General features: G+C 54.3%; 2 protein-coding genes and 1 long non-coding RNA gene across 18 annotated transcripts in view; 1 reads left to right on the forward strand and 2 right to left on the reverse strand.

Annotated features, from left to right (window-relative positions):
• CPEB1 (cytoplasmic polyadenylation element binding protein 1) overlaps positions 1-2,247 on the reverse strand; it is a 100,360-nt gene extending 98,113 nt beyond the window's left edge. For 3 of the 9 annotated variants that reach the window (XM_067697884.1, XM_067697913.1, XM_067697876.1), the window contains exon 1: positions 2,118-2,247. In XM_067697884.1, the coding sequence (XP_067553985.1) occupies positions 2,118-2,132 (15 nt within the window). In that variant the 5' untranslated portion in view covers positions 2,133-2,247. Of the gene's footprint in view, positions 1-1,344; positions 1,497-1,659; positions 1,834-2,117 lie in introns of those variants that run through there. The other 6 variants (XM_067697924.1, XM_067697935.1, XM_067697892.1 and 3 more) reach the window with 5 other exon arrangements.
• On the forward strand, positions 772-12,107 carry LOC137202440 (uncharacterized). Of its 4 annotated transcripts, XR_010932622.1 has the most exons (6): positions 772-992; positions 5,338-5,459; positions 7,665-8,063; positions 9,345-9,437; positions 9,939-9,977; positions 10,825-12,107. It is a non-coding gene; the product is annotated as an uncharacterized lncRNA (long non-coding RNA). The 4 variants fall into 4 exon arrangements; XR_010932612.1 differs by lacking the exon at positions 9,345-9,437 and having other exon boundaries at positions 7,669-8,063; XR_010932621.1 differs by lacking the exons at positions 9,345-9,437; positions 9,939-9,977 and having other exon boundaries at positions 7,669-8,063.
• Positions 12,108-13,118: 1,011 nt separating this feature from the next.
• AP3B2 (adaptor related protein complex 3 subunit beta 2) overlaps positions 13,119-22,214 on the reverse strand; it is a 63,432-nt gene continuing 54,336 nt past the window's right edge. For all 5 annotated transcript variants that reach the window (XM_067698059.1, XM_067698049.1, XM_067698042.1 and 2 more), the window contains 12 exons: positions 21,620-21,806; positions 19,993-20,111; positions 19,404-19,512; positions 18,896-19,019; positions 18,358-18,541; positions 18,154-18,214; positions 17,715-17,821; positions 17,285-17,513; positions 16,783-16,867; positions 16,436-16,533; positions 13,647-13,785; positions 13,119-13,545 (listed from right to left, as the gene is read on the reverse strand). In XM_067698059.1, coding sequence (XP_067554160.1) covers positions 13,395-13,545; positions 13,647-13,785; positions 16,436-16,533; positions 16,783-16,867; positions 17,285-17,513; positions 17,715-17,821; positions 18,154-18,214; positions 18,358-18,541; positions 18,896-19,019; positions 19,404-19,512; positions 19,993-20,111; positions 21,620-21,806 — 1,593 coding nt within the window. In that variant the 3' untranslated portion in view covers positions 13,119-13,394. The remainder of the gene's footprint in view (positions 13,546-13,646; positions 13,786-16,435; positions 16,534-16,782; positions 16,868-17,284; positions 17,514-17,714; positions 17,822-18,153; positions 18,215-18,357; positions 18,542-18,895; positions 19,020-19,403; positions 19,513-19,992; positions 20,112-21,619; positions 21,807-22,214) is intronic.

Consider the following 22,214-nt stretch of genomic DNA (forward strand, 5'->3'; position numbering starts at 1 on the left):
CTATACTATAAAGACTGACTTTATAGAGTAGTCAACTTCCTAATCCTAGTTCTATAAACCGAGCACGTACTGCCAAACCACTCCTCAAGTTTAAATTACATCGCTGTGGCAAAAGCCAAACTGCAGCAACGGGAATACAGTGCAGCTCAAAGCGAGCTCAACGAGGACGCTCCAAGACCCGCGGTCAGCCCTGAACTCTACTCTCCTGAGGGGCTCCGACAGCCCTGAGCTCCACGGAGCTCCAGAAGCAGAACTTCCTTCCACTTCCCGTCTACCTACGACAAAAACCAATCAACCAACCAGGAAAACCACCACCAGCCTGAAGTTTCCAAGGTTTCCTTCCGCCTGTTGCGATTTATTTTTGTTTTTAACCCAGCCTGTGTCCCTAAGCTCAAACAGAACCTGAACCTAAGGGTGCAAACTATTCTCAGGAGACAGACACTTCCAGCTGGCACATGTCAGCACCGTCACCTGAGGGGCAGACCAGAGGCAGGCGGTACACCTGTGGATACCAGCGAACCCCCCCTCGCCCCTCGCCCAGCAGTTTACTCAGGTGCCAGCGAGAGAGCAAGGCAGCAGATCGGTAGCCAGGGAGACCAAAGGAGGCAGCTGCCAACGAAATGCAGCGCTAAGCAGAGCCGGGCTTGCGGGGTGGGGTGGGGGAGGGGGTCACAGCCGGCACCCCCGGCTCTGAGCGCTGTCGTGGAGTCTCCGTGCTTCCCACTTGCTTCGCGAGCGCAATCATAGCGCAGGACCGCTTGCACCGTGCGAAATGCCACCAAAAAATAACCCGTGCACGCGAGGACGTGCTCCAGAGCGCAAGTATCCGCTCGGGCTTTCTCAGTCCTGTGGGCGGCGCTGGGCCACTTACAAGGACCCTGGCCTGCCCGGGTCCTCTGGGAATGACGCAAGAAAGTCAGGGTCGACTTGACTGCAGACAACACTCACGCGAAGAAAAAACCGGGGAATGACGCCAAGTGGGACAACCAAAGGTGAGTAACCTTTTCCTGGTCTGAGTACCCCCCCTCCCCGCCCCGGGGGCTCAGTGCAGGCACAGGCCTTTCTAACCTGCGTGCTGACCAAGCGAAGCAACCAGGCTGTGCCCCCAGCCACTGCTCCGCCAAACCCGAAACCAGCGCTGGGCCCGCGCCAACACCCACCCGAGTCTGGGAACCTGGTCTGGTCTTGGGCTGAGAGAATGACAAAGCCAAGGCCACACGCACGCTTCTCCGCGGTCAGAGAACTCGGGGTGGGGAAAACCGAAGCTGGCGCGGCTTAGGTCAGCTCCACGCCTGGGGCACCTCCGCGGCCTGCAGGACCCCCGCCCATGCCCCCAGGACCTACCTCTGTGCCGCGGGGCTCCCCAGCGCAAAGCCGCTTTGCACGTGCCGGCCACCCTCCAGCGCCCGACCCTACCTAGCCAACCCCGCCCCAGAACTCCAGCTCCTGCGCCTAACGAACGTGTGAAGCCACGTGACCTCACGGGCCAAAGAAGCGCGCGCGGACGGCACGAGGGGCCTAATCCCTCCGCCTTAAAGGAGACGCGCCCACTGCCGTCGTGGCGCTCTCCCTTGAACCGAGGCCCAGCGCAAAGGTCTTCGCCGCCAGCAGCCCCGCCCCGCCCCGGCCGCCCTTCCCCGCTGCCCACTGGGTACGAACGAGATTCGCGGGGGTCGCTGCCAAGCGCGTGAGCTCCCAGGAGCGCCTGTGGCTTAGACTCTCACGTGCGACGGCTGCGGGAAAAAGAAATGTTCCGGGCGCGGGGGCGCCCTTCCGTCCGGTCTGCTCCCGTCTGGACAGATACTCGAGGCCAACGGGCGTCTGCAACGCAGCTCGGAGGCCCCACCGGCCGCCCCCGGAGAGCCGCGGCGCCTTTAAGCCCAAAGGCCCTGAGTCACGAGGAGGCTCCCTACCCCCCCCTTCGCCACACACCCCTCCACGAGGCCCCACGCTCGCGGGCACGTGACCCGCGCCCCGCCCGGGACTTGCGCGCACGGGTGGGGGCGGGAAAGGAGGGTACCGCGGACCGGCCGAGGTTGCGCGCGGACCGTTAGCTGCCGCGACACGGACCGCGGCCCCGCCCAGCCCCGCCCGGGCGGGCGGTGAGCAGCTCTTACCAGCGGGAACGCCATGGGGCTGGCGTGGCCCAGCGGGACGGACGGACCGGCCGGCAGGCGTCTGGCCGGCGCGGCGAGGGACGTACAGACACGTGGGCACTATTTTTGCAGCGAGCCGCGCACGGCCGTGCACCCGGGGCCGCTTATAAAGCCCCGCGGAGCCGCCCCTTCCCCCCCGCCGGCCGTATGCGGAGCACCTGTGTCGGCCCCGCCCGGGGCCCCGCCCCTTCCACCAGGCCGGGCGGAGGGCTCCACCGCCCACCCGGAGCCGGGCTCCCGAACGGAGGCGGGCTCCCGAACGGAGGCGGGCTCGGCGGCTGCAGCCGTTGCGGGCCACGGCTTACACACGCACACACACGCACACACACACGAGAGCCAGGGGCCCAAGTGGGGCATGCCACTCAGCTAGTGACCCTGGTCAAGTCATTTACCTCTTTGGGGCCTCAGTTTAACCCTTATGAAATAGGACGCGATTCACAAGCTCCTGCGACGGGGCGGCCATGTGCTTTGTCAGTAAAGCCGCCTTTACAGCGTCCACGCTCCTTTTATTCCAAGGACCCCTCCAGGGCAAGAGCCCACCCTACGCGCCCATGTCCGAGCCTTCACTCCCAGGCTCCAGCAGGCACACTCACTCTAGATTGGCTGCCCCGTGTGCTGGAACGGGGGTGGGGTGGGGAGTTGGGTGCGCGGGCGTCTGGGGATTCCGGAAAGTTCCAAAGACACCAGGGGTCCTCTCTGCACCACAGTTACCTGACGAAACTGCTTCCGACGCTCTTTCCAGGCTGCAATAGGAAACTTCTCGGAGAGGGGACAAGAGACAGCGGGGGTCACAGGGCAAGAGAGACCACCGTGGGTTGGGCTGTTGTCAGGAAAGGCGTCCTGGGGTAGCCGGGGCGGGAGCGGACCGGAAGCCCCAGTCAGGCACAGAGGCGGAGGTGGCGTTCCAGGCAGGGAGATCAAGCAAAGACTGAGAAGGAGGACTGAACAGAGTGGCTCAATCTGCCCAGGATGGAGGATAATGCGTGCCGATACCGCAGGAGGGAAGCTTGGGCCCACTTTGTGAAAGGCCTTTATTTTGCAGACAGCAGGGAACTATTAAGAATTGTAAACAGGGGAATGGCAGTATCAGGTCTCAAAATTTTGAGATGTTACTAGAGACTTAGTAGAGGTTTGACAGAAAAAAAGGGGGAAACAAGGGATTGGGGTGGGGAGGAAAGGAATCAGCGTTTGTTGAGCATTACCAAGGGTTGTACATGTGTTACCTCATCAACATAATACTATTTTATAAAGCACTTACTATGCTTAAGGTTCTTCCTGGAAGTTGAGAGGACAAGTCTGCTGCCTTCCCGGCAGGCTGGTGAGGCTGGCCTGGATCTAATGGCTAAGGGGAGGGAGTGCAGAGGCAATGGAAGGAGAGGAAGGCAAGGTCTAGCCTACGATTGCAGGAGTATTACAGTAATGGGAGAAGGTGAGGGTAAGAACAGATGCTGGAGGGCTTCCCTGGTGGCACAGTGGTTGAGAGTCCGCCTGCCGATTCAAGGGACACGGGTTCGTGCCCCGGTCCGGGAAGATCCCACATGCCGCGGAGCGGCTAGGCCCGTGAGCCATGGCCGCTGAGCCTGTGCGTCCAGAGCCTGTGCTCCGCAATGGGAGAGGCCACAACAGTGAGAGGCCTGCGTACAGCAAAAAAAAAAAAAAAAAAAACAGATGCTGGAGTAGAAGTCCACAGAAGGACCCAGTGTTAGCAATGAGAGTTGGCCAATCTCCATCCATAGAATATCCCCGTTCAGGAGCTTCCTTGGGTTGCTGAGGTCATGGGCAGAGAGGTGATGGCTGCAGGGGCAGAGCAAGACGGGGCCCCGGCACCCCTTACCCACTTGCCCTCCCTCCTCAAGATGGCCCATTTCAGCTGCCCAGGAAACCACACCTTCTGGTTTAGCTTCCCTGGAACCCTCCCACTCCAGGCCCTACCTGGGGCTCTTCCTTCTCTAGGAGCAACCCGCCCACAAGTCTCACCCTGGCCCACAAACAGCATAGGACAACTCATCAGAGGTAGTGTATCTTGCTTGTCCTCTCAGGGGGTGCCACACCCAAATACCTACAGCCCAGGAGCCAAGTGAGGGTGGATGACAGCACCAAGAAGGCCCAAGGCACATCTAAAAGGGCAGTTATCTGTTGGATACCGTGCAGGAATGATGTCCCAGCCCAGCCAGATCTTTCAAGACAAGCTGGAAATGCAGTTTTGTTTTCTTTTTTAATGTGAAATCTTCCTAATTTTAAATTTGGTCACTAATTCAAATTAAAAGAGTCAAGCCCAGCATGTCCAGGGGCCTCATGCAGCTCATCCTTTCCATCCCTTTCTCTTCCCTGACCCAAAGCTGAGGAAGATAAGAATCCGAAACCTGGAACAGTGCCCAAGGGAACAGTATCTGGGAGCTCTTTCATATTTTAAAACTCCCAGCCAGAAGAAAATGATCTTTCAGGTGACGTGGAACAGAAATTTCTGCTGCATAAAATCCCTCTTCCTAAACTTTCTGTTGCAGGTAATAGTAATAGCTGATCTTCACTGAGCACTTACTATGTGCTTGGCACAGTTCTAAGTGTTTTACCTGTTAACCCATTTGCAGACAAGGAAACTAAAGCTCAGAGAAATTAAGTAACTAGCTCAAGAATTCCCAGCTAGAAGTGGAAGAGTGAGGACTCAAACCCAGGCAGTCTTCTGGCTTCAGTGCCTGAAGCCTTAACCAGTTAAGTACAAAATGTCCAGCACCCTGATGTGTGCACTTCTTTCTGACTGACCCCAGCCCTCACCAGACAGTGAAGGAAAGGGTGGCTGAGTGCACATATAGTCATGTGTTTGGTCAGTCCTGTCTCCCTGCCCTGACTTGGCCAGGCTTGCAGGTTATACAGGAAGAACAGTACCCCTGACTAGAAGATGTCCATGATCCACAGGGAGGGGTGTGGAAAGGGGCAGAGGTGGAGGCATTAAATGACTTGGTCAGGTCCCCACAGCTGGTCACTGGCAGAAGTAGCAGGAACAAACAGGCAGCATTATCCATTCTCCCAGTCAACAAATACCCTTTGAGCCCAGCTATGCCTGGCACCATCTCTGCAGTCAAGCCCCAGATTTACAATACAGGTTTTAAGTGTAACTGTAATTGGCTGGACTAAGTTTTAAATGCATGTACTAGGGGGACCCTGTATTATTTTATATTCTCAGGTGTTCAGTGCCTCCACAGCAGGCAGAGAGCTAAAAGAAGAAAAGAGACTGCAGGGAGAAAATAATTTTCCTGGTTGGAAAAGCTCAGAAGGGAGATTCATTTAGGAACTCAAGACCACAAGGTAAAGTGAGCACATAGTGTCTACTTGGCTTTTGCCAAGCTCTGTGCAGAAGAAACCATGTTGTTCTTTTTCCTGCTCATTTAAGTGGGATAAAAGAAAGTAGATCAGCGCCACCTTTCATCATACACAAATGTAAATTTTAAGTGGGTTAAAAATACAAATGTATACAGCATTACTTGGAAATTTTTTTAGAAAACAGTATTAGGAGAATATTTTTATTACCTCATAGTGCAGGCAAATTCTGTAAATATGGAACAACAAGCACAGAGTATAAAGGAAAATTGATAAATTTGATCACATTGGAATTTAAACCTTTGGTTTATCAAAAGATGTTTAAAACTTGAAAAGACAAGTCATACACTGGTAGAAGGTATATTTGCAATACATGATCTACAAAGGACTCATTACCAAAATATATAAGAACTTTACAATGAGGCGAATAGAAAAATGGGCAAAAGATGGGAATGGCTCACCAATAACCAGGGAAACATAGTAGGATACCATTTCACACCTCCTAGATAGGCAAAATGAAAAGTCTCACTATCCTAGTAGCAAGCTCACTGCCAGTGAGGGTGTAAACTGGTTCAGCCACTTTGGTTGTGGCTTTTGTTTTCTACATTTTTTAAATTGAGGGGTAACAACCCACATACAGAGAGCACACAGAGTGCACAATCTTAGGTATACAGCTTGATGTATTTTACCTACATACATACCCAGGTAACCACCACCCACGTCAAGGCATGGAATCCTTCCAGAAGCCCAAAGGGTTCCATCATACCTCTTCCCACTTCATCCACCTCTCCTTGAGACAACTAATATTCTAACTGCTTTCCTCACAGACTCATTCTGCCTGTTTTAGGACTTCATATAAACTTTTGGGTTCTTTCATTCAACATAGCATCTGTGAGATTCATCCATGTTGCTGCAGGTAGCAGCAGTTAAGTCCTTTTTATTGCTAAGTAGTATTCCATTGTATGGATATACCATATTTGTTTCCCCATTCTCCTAGTGATTGGCAATGTGAACAGGACTATTATGAATGAAGGTGCTGTGAACATTCTTGACTTGAAGTACAGCTACTCTGGTGAGCAATTTGGCAATGTTGTTAAGTTGCAGGTATGTATACTCTATGACCCAGGAATGCCACTCCCAGGGAAATGTGTTAGAGAAACTTTCGCACGTGTTAAAAGAGGCAGGAGTTTAAAATGCCGATAGGTGTGTTATTCAAAATTGCAAAAATAAAAAAATAATTTTTTTAATTGCAAAAATAAAATATTGTGTTGGCCAAAAGGTTCTTTCGGGTTTTTCCATAATATCTTATGGAAAAACCTGAACGAATTTTTTGGCCAACCCAATAAAATACCTTAAATGCCTACCGACAGGAGAGTGGCTTGATAAATTGTGGTCTAGTCATACAATGGAATATACTGTATATAAGTAAAAGTAAATGAAATAAAGCTAATCATATCAACATGGATGACTCATAAACAACATTGAGAGAAAGAGGTAGGATGTCAGGGAACACATACTCTACAATGCCATTTATATAAAATTCTAAAACATGCAGTACATTACTACCACAAAGGACAATATATTGTTTAGGAACACATCTGTATGTAGTAAAAGTACCCAAAAATGCATGGCCTTGATAAACATAAAATTCAGAATAGTGATTTACTTCACGTTGGGAGGGAAGAGCTTGTGAAACTAGGGATACAGGGGGTGTCTGCTGAATTGATGAGTGCTTTAGTTCTTAAAATGGGTGATCAGTACACAAGAGGTTGTTATTTTATTCTTTAAACTTGAAATATATCATAATTGTTTAAAGAGATACAGGGATGGAGACAAGGGCAGTGGTGTGCTGATAAATGTTTGACAATTGGCTGCAAGAGAGGAGTCATTTACAGTAGTCACCTATTTCTGTGGCATAAATACTTCTGCCGTGGCTGATTTCACACCATCAGTATGATCCCATTCGACACTCACGAGCCAGCATGAGCCAGCTCCAGCACGCCACTGACACTGAATGTGGGAGCAAACTGCTCTGAAGGCCAGAGCTGGGGGCCCAGGCTTCCTCTGAGGACTTTTTCAATACCCTAGGACATGGGTCGAGGGCTGGATTGTATTAACTTATGCTGTTAAGTTACCCCAAAACTAAGCAGGCTAAAACAACAAATATTTGTTCTCTCACACAATTTCTGAGAGTCAGGACTCCAAGACTGACTTAGCTGGGCAGTTCTGGCTCAGGCTGTCTCCTGAGGTTGCAGTCAAGCTCTCAGCCAGAACCACAGTCATCTGAAGCTTTGCCTGGACCTGGATCTGCCTCCTGGCTCCACCTCGAGCTCACTCAGTTCCTTGTCACACCGACCTCTCCAGAGGGCTGCTGGCTTTCTCCAGAGCAAATGACCAGAGAGACAGAGACTGAGATGGAGGTGCATTGACTTTCATAAGCTAATCTCAGAAATGACATACTCTCGTGTCTACAGTATCCTATTGTTTACACACACCAGCCCTGATAAGATGTAGGAGGGGATGACACCAGGGTGCGAATGCCAGGAAGCAGTGATCGTTGGAGGTCGGCTACCTCACTGATCGCAGTTGAAGGTGAGTGCCAGTTGTCCTGAAATGCTTGTAAAGGGGTTACAGGATGCCTAGGGTCTCAGCGCAAGGAGGGACGTGGGAGCCTGAGTGTCCCTCCCCTTTGTTTTGCAGCTGAGGAAGCTGAAGTTTAGGGATTTACTGGAGAGTATGCAGCCACTCTTGTCAGGAGCCCAGGGTCTCAGTCTTGCCTTGGTCCGAGTGAGAAGGACCATGCCTCACCCTCACCCAGCCTCACCCTCTCCCAGCCTCCTGCCTTTCCTCTGCAAGTGCAGATGCTGGGGTCTGGCATGTCAAGACTTCGATCAAGGTCACCTTGCCCAAGCCCTCAAGAGTTCTTTCTCCCCCAGAGCTGTTTCCTCACATTTTTCCTTCAGTCAAAACAAGAAAACAACCCCACTTATTTCCACACACCCTGCCCCTGCCACAGGGGTTGCTGGTAACACATCCCCAGTAGCCCCAGAGAGCAGCATATGCCACCGTGTTGGCATTGCCAGACACAAGTCTGTGTTGGCCTTCTGGGATCCCATTGCCATTTGCAGACTGCTGTGGAACCATTTCAGAGCTCTGTGATCGATCTTTGAGTGAAATACAACACGGCCCCAGACGGGAAGGGGTTACGAGGGAGGGAGGTGTGCTATTGCTCTCTGTTTCTTGACCTGGATGCTGTTGTTGTTCAGGCTATGAAAACTCATCAGATTGCACGCTTGTGATTTGCACAATTTACTGTATGAATAGTACACTTGAACTTTTTTTAAAAAAACAGTCCCAAAGACAGGGACATACGTGTCTGGGAAGATCCCAGACAGAAGAATTTTTCTGAGCTGTTGGCAACCTTTATTCTCCAGGCACCATTGGGAAGCTCCACTCAGGTGGACTCATGGGTGGAAGATCTGAAAAGGCGCTAAAGTCAGAGGGTCCTTGGCAGCAAGATAAGAAGTAACGTTCGGGGTGAAAGTGGCATTCAGATAAGAAGTAATCCCCAGCATTGCTTACCTTTCTCAGCACTATCCCAAGCCTCAGTGACCCCAAAGCATCCTCAGCTGTAATGGGGCAATCAGGATGGGGGTGGGGTTCCTCATGGTCAGAATCAAACAGGGCAGCCCTAAGTGCTTTTTCTTAGTAGACAGGTCAGTGGGATGGGGGAGAGGCAGTGGGGTAGGAGACGACGGGATTAGGCAGCACCATCAAGCAGAAGACCCAAGAAGGTGCTCACTGCTTTTCCTTTGGATGTGCCCCACTTTACCCCCTGTTCTCCAAACCCCATCCTGGGCTTCACCCTTTTAGGCGCTGGTTCACCATCTTTCTCTTGACCCTGGGAGACAACAGTGATCAGGCCATCATAGAAGGAAGACCCAGCTCACCTCCTTGAGGACCCAGGTCCATGCACACCCTCCCTCAGCCGCTCTCCTGCCCCACCCCTGAGCTGGGGCTTTCCCAATCCAGCAGGCTCTGCAGCCAGTTGCAGGCTGGTAGAATGAGACGGGACCTACTGGGCTGAGCAGTCCCTCCACGGTTCACACCCCAGTCCTGGTTGGTCATCAGCCCATAGCTTCTTTGCCACCACAGTGCCCAGCACTTGTTGGCTGTTCAAATGCTTGATGAGGAAGGAGGGGCCTAAGGCAGGCCTTTCCCCACCCCTACCCCCAGCATGTGGAGCCATGGTAGGAATTAAGAGTGACAAAGAGGGACGTGAATGTGCTGGGGAGGCAGGGAAGAAATTGGTGGTGAGGATCCTGGCTGTCCAGGAGCCAGGCCTCGGTGGAGGGGGGCAGGGGGAGGGTCCAGCACTTTCCTATTTTTCCTTCTTTGCCCAGTAAGGCTGGGGAAAATCGTGTCACAGCGAGTTACATACCCAACACCCACCCCTTTGATCTGCAGGCTATGCTGAGAAGTGACCTTCAAGATGCCCAGCAGAAGGTACTGAACTAGCCCAGGGGCTTGCCCTGGGGCTGACAGGCTGGGGGGTTCAGGCACGGGCACAGCTAATGCCCCCCGCTCGGGGTCCTTGTAGTGGCTTCCTTAGTATCCCTAGATGGATCTGTTCCCCAGTCATTGCAGCCAGCTAGCTACAGCAACCTGGCCAAAAACTGAAGCCATTCCTTTTAGCCACTTGTCGGAGCACCACCTGGAAGCCATCCTGGACTGGGCTCCTGTTCTCAGCCCCTCACTGTGTTCATTGTCCTCTGACCTGTCAAGGCCTGTGGTCAAGCCCAGACCACACTTGGACCTCCTGAGTCCTCACTAATGCTCTACCTGACCCTCGCCGGGGGCACATTCTGCCTCAGTGCCAGTCCCCGTGCTTCTGTCCATATCTGGCCCTCTCCCCCGAACCCTCCCTGTGCACCAGCAGAGCCCTAAGAGCCCTTCCTAGTCTGCTCTGAGGTCCTGGGCCCCACATGAATCCCACAGCTCCATGGTTGCCCCTCAGTGCTTCTCATGGGACACATTAAGATCCAGGAGGCCTGTGACCACAGTGGCAGAGACTTGGATCAGTGAGAAAATACAGGCTATGATATGGGTTGGAAAGAATGTTCTGGAGAGAAGTGAGGTCCCCCTCAGGTCCTGTACGTCTGATCTGTTTCCACCAGTGTGTCCCGGGCAGGCCCTGTCTTATCCCTGCAGAGACTCACTCGGGGATGCCGACGTGGCAGGGCTCTGGAAGGTTTGGCCATGGACCTAGAGTCCAGGAAGATATGGGCTGGGCTGGGCTGAGGTGGGGGCAGCTACTCTCCCTTCCCCTCTGACTGAGGTTTTCTCCCCACAGACCATTCCCTAGAAGACAATGGGGTCCCTTCCCCGTCCTGGGTTGAAGATTGCTACTTCTGCCTGTTTCCGCAGTCCCAGCCTTCCCGGCTGGGCTCCTTCTCCCGACCAGCTGCTGACTCGGACTCTCCCTGCTTACACCTCGCTCTCCTGCCTCCTGCCTCTCCCCTGAGACAATCTCACGCTCGAGAATCATTTTCTTAAGAAGGGTTGTTATTGCTAACCCCACAGCCTGGGACACGTTCCAGAGAAACCAACACAGGGCTGTGACTAAGGTTCCCGTGCTCTGGACTCTCACCCAGGGTTGGAGATCCTGGTGCCCTTTCCAAGAGGTTCTGGGAATCTGGGCTGTAAGCTCCTTGAGGGATGTTAGAGTTCATGCCGTATATACTTCTGGTTCCTACAGAATCCACTCTGGGGCCTTTGCTGCAAAGTCCAAGTTGGTAAGGAATTCTCTGATGATGGATTTCCCTCGTGGCGCAGTGGTTAAGAATTTGCCTGCCAAAGCAGGGGACACGGGTTCGAGCCCTGGTCCAGGAAGTTCCCACATGCCGCGGAGCAACTAAGCCCGTGCGCCACAACTACTGAGCCTGCGCTCTAGAGCCCGTGAGCCACAACTGATTAGCCCGCACTCCACAACTACTGAAGCTCGCACGCCTAGAGCCCGCGCTCCGCAACAAGGGAAGCCACTGCAATGAGAAGCCTGTGCACCACAACCAAGAGTAGTCCCCGCTCGCCGCCACTAGAGAAAGCCCACGCGCAGCAACTAAGACCCAACGCAGCCAAAAATAAATTAATTAATTAATTAAAAAAAAAAAGAATTATCTGATGGTCCTTGTTCTAATTTCTTAGAAAATTCCTCCCACCTTCTTTCTTCTGTTGCGGGCAGTGCTGGTTCAGAGACACAAATGAGAACAAGTCTACCGTTCGAGTGACCCATGACTGGTGGATCAGTCCCATCTCAGAACCTGCAGCAACAAAAACAGTGATCCCAGGGAGACTTTGGGGCCCCAAGGCTCTCAGTGAAGCAGTGGCCCCAGCTGCTGTCTGGTGCCACGGAGCCCAGCAAGTCCCCGGAGTCGGAGAAAGGGCTGTCCCCTGGCACTGCCTTTGTTCTCCTTCCCTGAGAAGAGGGCCACACCTGCTTCACCCCGTCTTTCTCTAAACAGACTTGCTCAGTGACAGGGCTGTGGGGAGGTGTGGTCAAGGAACTAGAGTCTTGGTTGCAGAGGATCAGGGCTGAGGCACCACGTCTCAGACTATCACTGGAGCGTGCATCCTGTAACACAGTCAATCAAGGTGTCCTGGGACAAAGGCATCCCAAGGTCAAAACCAAGTAAGGGTAACACTGTGAGCTGCAGCCCTTCTTAGAAGGAGTGGTGGGGTGGGGGGCGGGGCTCACAATGCACATTAGCATAATAAAGGCTCTGAGAAGGCCTGTGGGAAATAAACTTCCTGTATGCCAATCCACGGTTCCTGAATGTACATGATTACAAACTTTTCTTTTTTCTTTTGGCACAACACACGCTCACGGAACACCTTTTACACCTTTAGGAACCACTGCTGCTCAGCCTCTTTCCTCACCGGGAAAGGTATCAGGGAGGGGCCCTGACCCTCACTGCCACCCCTAGAAGGCTTGTCCCAGGTGTGGAGGCTCCACATCCTCACCACTCAAGGGTGTCCATGGAGCAACAGCGTCGGTGCTGACATCTTGTTAGAAATGCAGACTCTCAGGCCCCACCTCAGACCTACCCATCTGAATCTGCATGATAACACCCCCCCAGGTGATCTGATGGACGGCAGTTTGAGAAGCACAGGTCCACATCTCCTGTTCTTCCTTCTTCAAGATGGCCAGGTGGGTCATCTCCCCAGCTAGGTGGGGCCCTAGGCCCCATATCTAGATGTAGTTGACATATTTTGAACCTTGCAGCTACGTTTGAGAATTCCCCACATTATGAGTTCTCCTTCCCAAGGGCCCATGAGGGGAACCAAAAGGGACTGCCAGATGTCGCAGAGGCATCTTTGCAGAGGCTCCTAAAAAAGGACCAGGGAGTTCTTCCAGCCTGACCTCCCCATCCCCGATCGGATGTCTCTTACACAGAGATGCCTGGAGACTCGAAGATGGTCATCTTGGGGGTCCAACCAGAGGCACCTCTTAGAGTCAGTCACAGCCTCCCCTAGAAGGTCAGTGGTGATCATTCACAAGGGTCAGACAGTCACTCTTAGGAGCTCTCCTCCCGCCCCCGCCAACCCCCTTAGGCAGAACCCACGAGCAAGGAAAGGTGAGCCAGCATCTAGGGAGAAGACATTTTATTGAGATTTTGCCACATAAATAGCTACACAAAGCTGAATGGAGCCCTGCCATCTCCCTCTGCACAGGTCACTAAGGAACCCATGGGGAGGAGAATTGGGAGGGAGCCTGGTCATGACCAGAGAGAGAGAGGACCCCCGGATGCTATCTGGAATGAGGGGTCTGATATGAGAGAGAGGAAGAGAGAGAGAGAGAGGCTAACAGCGTAGATGTCACGAGGGAGGGACAAGGGACAGTCAAAGAGGTCACAGCACTTAGGATCACTGGGTCAGAGCCTGTACCACGTCCTTCACCAGCATGGTGCCGATCACCATCTTCTCACTGTTGACTGTCAGCTGGGCAGCTCCAGTGGGCTGGGCATCCAGGGTCAACAGGACCAGGCTCCCGCTGGTCAGCGTCCTCCCTGCAAACCTGAGGTGGGGGTAGAGGAATGAGTTCAACCCTGAGGCACGGGGCCCCTCCTTCAAATCAGGACCGAGAGCCCATCTCGTCCCCCTGCTGGTGGTCAGTACCTATACTCATCAGATGTCCCACAAGGGACACGACCCAGGTTGGCGGTGGCAGTCACTTTCTGCACCACAACGTGGTCACTCCGACAGGTGTCTGGCAGCGTGAGCTTCTCTGTGATCTCATTCATGCCCGACAGCTTTCCTGGGGACAGAGGTTATGATGAGGGCAAAGGCCACGGGGGGCACCGCTGGGTCTGCCCACTGAACACCCTCACCAGGTTCTACTCAGGCGGGGCAGGTCTGAATCTCCCTCACCAGTCTTGAGGAAGGGCTACTTCCCTCTCGGACCTGGCCCTCCCTCAGAGAGCCTTGGTCAACCTCCCACCCCACCCAGGGCTCTATCCATACTGCTGAGCAGAAACTGACTGGGTGCTTCCCCACTGTCAGACATCTGGGCCACCAGCCCCTTGGGAGTGGCCAGTGGACTTGGTGGCCAGTCAGTACTTAGAGGTTTCCTCCACCTTTGCGTCTTTCCTGGTTGGCCCTCCAACCCAAGTGCAACTCTCTCCCAGCTCCTGGAGGCCGAGTCCTCACAAAGAGATCACTGGTGGTCCTCACCCCACAGGCCAGAGTCCGGTTGTCACATGCAGCCCTCACAGGTGGACCCCTAATTTCACATGTGGCAACAGCTCCAAACCTGTCCAGGACTCATCGCGTCCCCGGGCACTCACAGCATCCCAAGAAACCCTCACTCTACAGGTCTGACCTCTCCTCTCCACTCACACGCTCTACCCAGCCATGCGAGCTCCTCCGTCTGCCCTCCTGCCCACCTTCTCCTCAGCCTCTCTCTCCTCCTTCTGCTACTTCCGCCATTCTTCTCCTCCTTTTGAGAACGGACATCCCTCTCCTGTCGCTGTCATGCCCTCCGCTCCTAACTAGTGACATTTTCTTGTCCCTGTACCTTTAGTCTCTCCATATCAAGTCTCCTTGATCCTAAGAAGTCCTCTCTAGAAAGAGGATATGTCATCATGCTAGTGCTGTGTCTCCCTCCCCAATGACCGCCAAGGTCCTCCAAAGAAGACTCCATTTCCCCAAGCCCTGGTCTCCTTCAACCCACTGCAATTGGCCTCTGCCCCCCTTTCGCAATGACCCGCTCTCTCTGATGTTGGCAGCAGCTTCCTATCTGCTGGATCTGAAGGTCTTTGGTCATCTTGGCCTGCAGACCATCCAAGGCACTCTTCAACCTCCTCATCTCTCGTGGATCTCCTCCCACCTCTCACTGTTCCTTCTCTTTTCCCTCCCCTCCTTTTTCTCCCGAAGAAGGCAGGTTTTCCTCAGGGAAGGTCTCTGACCTTCTTATCTTCCCACCCATCTCTCTCCCAGGGTGATCTCACTCATATTCACAGCTTCAGTTATCACCGCTATGCTCCTGACTCCAGCCTAGAAGTGTTTCCTGGGCACAGACCCACATTTTCAGTTGCATATTAAACACCTCTTCCTGAATTTCCCAAATGTATTTCAAAAGCAGCCTCTCCAAAACTGTCCAAGATCATCCCCCCCCTTTCCCTTGCCCAATCCATTCTTCTTTCTTCCAGGTCAGGGGTTTGGCAAATTACAGCCTGAAGGCCAAATACAACCTACCACCTGCATGGCCCACAATGGTTTGTTTGTTTGTTTGTTTTTAATATTTTTTAAGTGCTGGGGGAAAAATCAAAGATAGATATTTCATGACACATGAAGATTGTATGAAATTCAAATTTGTGTCCATGAATAGAATTTTATTGGAATGCAGCCACACTCATTCATTTATGTATTATCCGTGGCTGTTCTTGGGTTACAACGGCAAATTGCAGCAGAGATCTCATGACCCAGAAAGCCTGAAACATTTGCTTTATGACCCAACATTAGAGAAAAAGTTGGCTAACCCCTGGTCTAGGTGAACGGCACTGCCATTCTCCCTAGTATCTAAGCCAGACATTCTAGAGCCAGCTTATATGTCTCCCTCTCCACTTTCTTAGGGCAAATGCCCATGGCTTCCCTCTCCCCCACCTCAGCCTTTCATTCTTTTTGCTGTGGTTCTAATCCTGGTCACCATTTCTCATCAGATCTATTGTAATAGCCTTATAACTAGGCACAGAATTTAGTCCAAGGTCACATACCAAGCAAGTGGCACGTTCAGAGCTTAAAGCCGGGACTCATGAAGCCCCATGTTGCCTCCCACTTACGCTGTTCTGCCTCTTTTTCCTGCTGCAGATTCTCTCAATTCCAGTCCTAGCTGTAAGTGTTGCCAGATTTCTCCTTCTGAAGCAGGAGTCTGAACCTGGCACCGTCTTTGCTCAGAAACTTCAATGACTCCTCTACTGCTAGGAAAACGAAGTCTACAGTCCTTACCTCTCTAACGACGGAGCTGTACCCAATAACCTCTGTGACCCCTTCCAGCTCTGAAATTTTGGGACCGAAATCCTTTAGCATAGCGTTCAAGGCTTCCAGAAACTAGACCACACATATTTTCAGCTTTGTTTTCACTACTCACCATTGCTAAGGGCTCCTATGCCCTAAAGCAAACTGCTCCCCTCCTTTCTTCCTGTAAATTTTCACTAACACCTACTCATAACGTTTCCCCCAGCTGGAATTCTGGCCTAGAATTTTCTGCCTGGCTGAGTTGGGACCGTCTCCAAAGCCTCACTGAAGTGTCCCAGGCTCCGTGAAGCCTTTGCTGGAGCCACGAGCTGTGAGGCCTGCCTCCATCTGCAGGAGCTGAGGCTCCCTCAGTGTGACTGTATGGTGGAGCTGAATGAGCCCCAGTGGGTGGTCCTGAGCACCCTCCCTGCCCACCTCCAGGGAACACTCACCCTGTTCCTTCTTGAACTCATTTTCGCTCATGAACACAGGGGCCATAAGCTCCCCAACAGGTGGCTGAATGGAGACGTAGAACTGTCGGGTTTGGGTGCTGGGAAGGGTAGGAGGAGACAGAGGGAGAGGGAGTGAGGCCAGCATCTCTCCCCTCACCTCGCACTGTGTCTGAAGGGAGGGCTTGGAGGCAGCAGGAGAGGGAGGTAAGAGACCTGAGGTCTTGGGATGCCTTCCAGACACACCAGATCGTGATGTGGCCCCACCTAACACCACCTCCAGCTCCAGTTTATTTTGACCCCACCTCTCCCTAGCCATCCTCCTACCGCTCCATGAGTTGGAAACATACCACAGCTGGAAGTTGGCCGCCTGGGTCGAGTCACAGAAATTAATGCCCATGACAGCAGTGGCAGATTCTCCGGGTGCCAGGGACTCTGCAGCAGTGTGAGGCAGGGAAAGGGGGAGAGAAAGACAGCATCACCTGATAGGTCTGGAACCCTGACCCCTTCTCCCCTCCACTTGCAGAGCTGACCACTCCTCTATGGACTCCTGGCCCTCTGAGCCCCTGGAGAGACTGTTCCTGAGTTTCTCCTGAAATGTCAACACCCTTCCCCCACTCACCCTCACCCCCTTTAAGTCAGTGCTGAAACAACCAAGGCTCAAGCACCTCTTGCCCTGAGACGCACTTGCTCATTTCCTAGTCTGTCTTGTCCGTGGATCGTGCTAGATGCTATCTCCACACCCCCACAGCCTAGACCCTGGCCTGGCACAGAGGGGGGCTTCAGAAGCCACAGAAAGACCAGCTCCACCCAGGAGCCTCCTTCTCCACCACGTCCAAGGCCCTTCCGCACCGATTTCAGGAAATTCCTGGATGCTGATGCCAGCGGGCAGTTTGGGGGTGCCCACGTGTAGGCCCTTGATGGGGGTATCAGAGCTGTTGGAGAAGTGGATGTGCACAGACACCATGTGGGGGTCCCCAGAGAAAGGTTGGCGGCTGAAGGTGTAGTCCACAACCAGCCCCTCGCCAGCTACACGGTGCAGCAGCTCCTGTCTCCCGACACCCAACACTGGACTCAGCAGCTGGAGGGGAGGAGGAAGAGGGGAAGTACGGAAAGGAACAACAAGGCGAGAGCCCATCCCAGCCTTGTCCCTACTTGTGGTCACAGCAATGGAGGCTCAAAGCCATCCCTCCATCACACCCCCTTCACACAAATCCATACCGTAGGATGCGGCACAGAGATGTGTCCCTGCCCCAGCCCTGTCCCTCCCCATCCCACTCACCGAGGGCACCAGGGGGGAGTCTGTGAGCGTCAGGCCCTCCAGGTCAGCAGCCAGGCTGGTGGACACAACCGTGGGGGGAGACACAGGCTGGACACTGGGAGGGGTGACTGTGGGAGGATATGAGAAACATTATGACGAGGGAGAGGCAAAGTGGAATTGGCTTGGATCGAGCAGGAGCCCAGGGCCTAGGGAGTAGACGGCTCAGCACCACGGACAGTGAGGCACGTGGCAGCCTGGTGGCTCCATGGAGATATCCATCCTTGACCCCAACCCCACACCTGGAGAGGTTGTCCTGCTGCCCTCTCAGGCCCAAAGATGGATTCTGTCTGCTCCTCCCACCCCAAACCCCCGAGGAATCTAGCCCAGAGCGCCCATGGCCCTTCCTAAGTCATACTCCCCAGGCCGCCTTCCCCCTGTGGCTTCTACCACCCAAACTCACAGTCCTCTAGATCAAGCAGGGAGATCTCCTTGGCTGCAGGGGCACTTTTGCTGCTGGGAGGCTGGAAGAGAAAAGCGGGATGTGAGTGTGGAAGGGGAGCACCCTGGCCCGGGCTGGGTTACGGGGAGATGCCTGGGCCTGGCCCAGAGGCTGGGGAGGGCCCCGGTCCATACACCCATCCTGTTCCTGCCCCAAGGCGCTCACTGTTTTCTTCCTCCAGGAGGCAGGTTCCGCCTGCTCCTCCTCTGTCTCTGATGTCATCTCAGACTCTGAGGAGCTGCTGCTGGAGTCACTGCCCTCCTCTGAGGACGAGCCGCCTTCTTGTCCCTCTGGCTCCTTCTTCCTCTTCTTCATCTTCCTCTTCTTACCCTCCTCCTCACTATGTTCACTGGAGGAAAGGGGCAAACAGGGCTTGGGCCCAGCCTGGATGACCCCTTCTTGCGTCACAGAAGAGCAGGGAAAGCCTTGGACATTGGGGGTGAGGGTGGGGAGCCTGGGCCAGTGGACTCCACACCTGAGCTCCTATGCCTGGGTCGCAGTGAGAGCTTTAGACCACCTGTGCCAGCTCGGGCCCCTTCCCTGACTGCTTCTTCATGCTGCGCCCCATGCAGAGACCTCCTGCGGCCATCACGTGAGCAGAACAGCTCCTGAGGAGGCTCAGGGACTCTTAGGAGACTGGCTAAGGCTGGGGGTTAGCCCTTCGTTTCCAAGGGAGAGCCCTGGAGCCGCCCAGTCATCTTACCTCTCACTGCTCCTCCCTTTCTCCTCGTCCTCATCCTGGTCTTTGTTGTCGGACTCACTGCTGGACTCCCCAGAGCCACTCTCGCTGCTGCTCTTACTGTCCGATTCACTCTCGGACTCAGGGTCTGTGGAAGGACTGTCTCAGGCTTCCCTCCCTCGTGTGCAGGCCTCCTGGGGAGCCCTGGACACCCAGCTTCAGACTCTGCACTGAAGCAGCAAACTCACCTCTTCTCCCTCCAACCCCCCGACCTGCTCCCGGCCCCAGACACCAACCAGACCGACCGGAACACAGATGGACCCGTGTGGATAGAGAGCTACACAAGCACACACACATCTGGGACGTGCAATCCTCAAGTGCATAAGCACACATATAGGTGCACACAAGGAGGCGCACACCCCCTTGGACACGTGACCATCTAATACAGGAGCACACACGTGTGCCAGATGGTCAGCCACAAGACACACACGCAGGCAGGAGCACAGGGCCCTAGCTCTGCCCATCTCCTCACCGCTGTCTGCAGACTCTGTGGGCCCTGACTCTCCCTCAGAGTCTGAGTAGAAGGGTTTCTCCTTCTCCTTCCTCTTCTCCCTGTTTGAGCACTTGGTCCATTCAGGTACCTGGAGATTGTGGGGTGGAGGGCGAGGAGCCGTTATATCATGGATGGGGAGGGGGAAGGAAAGCACAAGCCCCTCTTATCTTTCACCCTGGCTCTTCTCAGGGCCCCATCTGGTCCTGTCCCCAAGAGGGAATAATGGGGGGAGGGAAGGGACCCTGTCCACGCAGGGGAGGCACTCACAGAGCGGCACTGCCAGCAGGAAGGAACAGAGTGTAGGGACGGCACAGGGGTGCAGCATACAAGGGGGAGGGAGGGGGCAGCACAGGCTGGGAGAGAGCACTGCACACAGAGCAGAGGGCACACAGCACACAGGGCGGGGGGACCTTGGTGTATTCGCCCAACAGGCCCACATGGGTCTCAATAAGGGAGAGATCTTCTTCCTGCGTGTGGGGAGGGTGTCAGGAGGGCCAGGCCGGCACTCCCAGGGCTCCCTGCTGTCTGTCCTTCCCCACACACAGCTCCACCCTCCACCCCTGCTGACCTCCACATTGCGCACAGATGGGTCTGGGGCTTCCTCTGGCCAATCTGGGAGCTCCTGGTAGCCCGTGGCCTTGGCATTGAGCAGGTGGGACAGTGAGCCCAGCTGGAAGTGGTCCCGGTCTGGGGACAGGGTGAGAGGTCAAGTCAGTAGTGGCTGTGAGGAAATGCCCTGGGAGTTGTTTCCTAGGTGGGGCCGGGTGGCGATTCTGGTGGGAACTCCCTAGCTAGACAGAAGAGACGGGTGGACACGTCCCCTAATGGCTCTTCTGCCCTGACTGAATCTCCAGGCCCACATGCTGGAAAAAAGATTGTATAGCTGACTAGAGCAGGGGCTGAGGGGTGGGGGGAGCTAGGACCACAGAGGAGGGCAGGAGGGGCTTCTGGGCCCAGAGCTACTGCTGCCTGTCTGCCCTGGTGCCTGTTGGGGAAGCAGAGATGTGGGTGTGGCTTCTCTCCCAGGGCAACGGGGGTGGTGCTGCTGCACAGCCAGGCTCAGGAAAGAGGCCTGCTTGGGGCAAGGGTAGCAACTATGAGTAAGAGGCTGGCCAGGCTGGGTCAAAGGGCAGGGAGGTGTGTCTGGTCAGGCTGGGGACTCCGTGGGGAGGGGTGAGTCCAAATGGGAGCAGGAGGGAGTCAGAGCCAGAGGAGGGCAACCTAGAGCCTTGTAAGTGGGGATGGTGTGAGGGAGGAGAAAGGGACCGTTCCCCTTCTTCCTGGGAGGTTTGCACATCTGCCCCATCCCTCAGAATCTCCTTGCTCCTATGGTCCAGGGAAAGACAAAGCAGAACAAAAAGATAGGCAGAAGAACTGAGCTTTGTGAAGGAAGTTCCCCTCCTGAGTAGGTTCCTGGGTCCAGAGAGTCAGCTGGGGGACCCTCCTCTTCCCACATCTCTCAGAGCCCTTGTCACGGGAGACCAGACCGAGAGAAGAGGCAAGGCAGAGGGCCTGGGGCTGAGGATTTGGGCTGACCTCCAGTGACAGCCCAGTGAGTGCTGGCAGCCGCCTTCTCAGGACACTTACAAACATACACCTCTCCTTTGTTTTTGCTTTTTTAAGATTTTTTTGACGTGGACCATTTTTTAAGTCTTTATTGAATTTGTTACAACATTGCTTCTGTTTTATGTTTTGGTTTTTTGGCCACGAGGCATGTGGGACCTTAGCTCTCCAACCAGGGATCGAACCTGCACCCCCTGCCTTGGAAGGCAAAGTCTTAACCACTGGACCGCCAGGGAAGTCCCTACAGCTCTCCTTTGTATGGAGTTCTACTTCCTGCCTTCCTGGGCCGTTGGTAGGTAAAATCTTGATACATATAGTGCCTGCTCAGGGAGTAGGATGGAAAGGAGAGCCCGAGAGGAGTGAAACCAGACGCCCATCCTGCCTGGGAGGGCAGAGACTCAGGTGAGTTGACGGTGGTGGTGGTTGTGAGCGGGTGAAAGAGCAAGCCCTGGATGCTGCAGGATGAGCAAAGGGTTAGGCCAGGGGCACAGGACTGGCGTTTCTCCAGAAGTTCTGCCCACCAAAGGCTGGTACCTGACTGAGACTGAGACCTCAGGGGGAAGGGCTGGGACCGGGTTGCTGGCCAATTCTCCCCTTCCCCCAGGAAGGTTACTCTGGATTTCAGCTCCCACCTTTGAAGGATGACTCCAAGACTGGAGCTGGTTTGGGTGCCAGGAAGAGCTTCTTGGCATGACGGCTGAGGGCCCCACCCTGCTCCGAAGGGACGATGAGCTGCCGGGTGAAGCGTGCTCGGTCTCGGATATCGTAATTCTGGTCATACTTGGCCAGACTCAGCACATACTGAGTCAGCAGCTTGGTCTGGGGGACAAGAAGTGGGTCAGTAGCCATCACAGAGGGTGGGGACACAGGAGGTCTCTGAACCAGATTCTTTTTTTGTGTGTGTGCCATGCCTGTGGCTTGTGGGATCTTTGTTCCCCGACCAGGGATCGAACCTGTGTCCCCTGCAGTGGAAGTGCGGAGTCTTAACCACTGGGCCGCCAGGGAAGTCCATGAACCAGATTCTTCTGGCCAACAGCTCCAAGCACTGCTGCCTCCAGCTGACTTTCCCTCCCAACCTGCCATTGTGCCAGACCCTGCATTCTCTCCCTCCTCCCCGGCCCTGACTCCCAACGCCAACTCTGACAACTGACTTGGCCAGCAACAGAGCTTGCCCTTCTGGAAACCTCCCTCTTGGCCCTGGGTGCCATTCTTCCTCAGGCTTGTGGT

The sequence above is a fragment of the Pseudorca crassidens genome, chromosome 1 (assembly GCF_039906515.1).
Source record: "Pseudorca crassidens isolate mPseCra1 chromosome 1, mPseCra1.hap1, whole genome shotgun sequence".
Classification (NCBI taxonomy): domain Eukaryota; kingdom Metazoa; phylum Chordata; class Mammalia; order Artiodactyla; family Delphinidae; genus Pseudorca; species Pseudorca crassidens.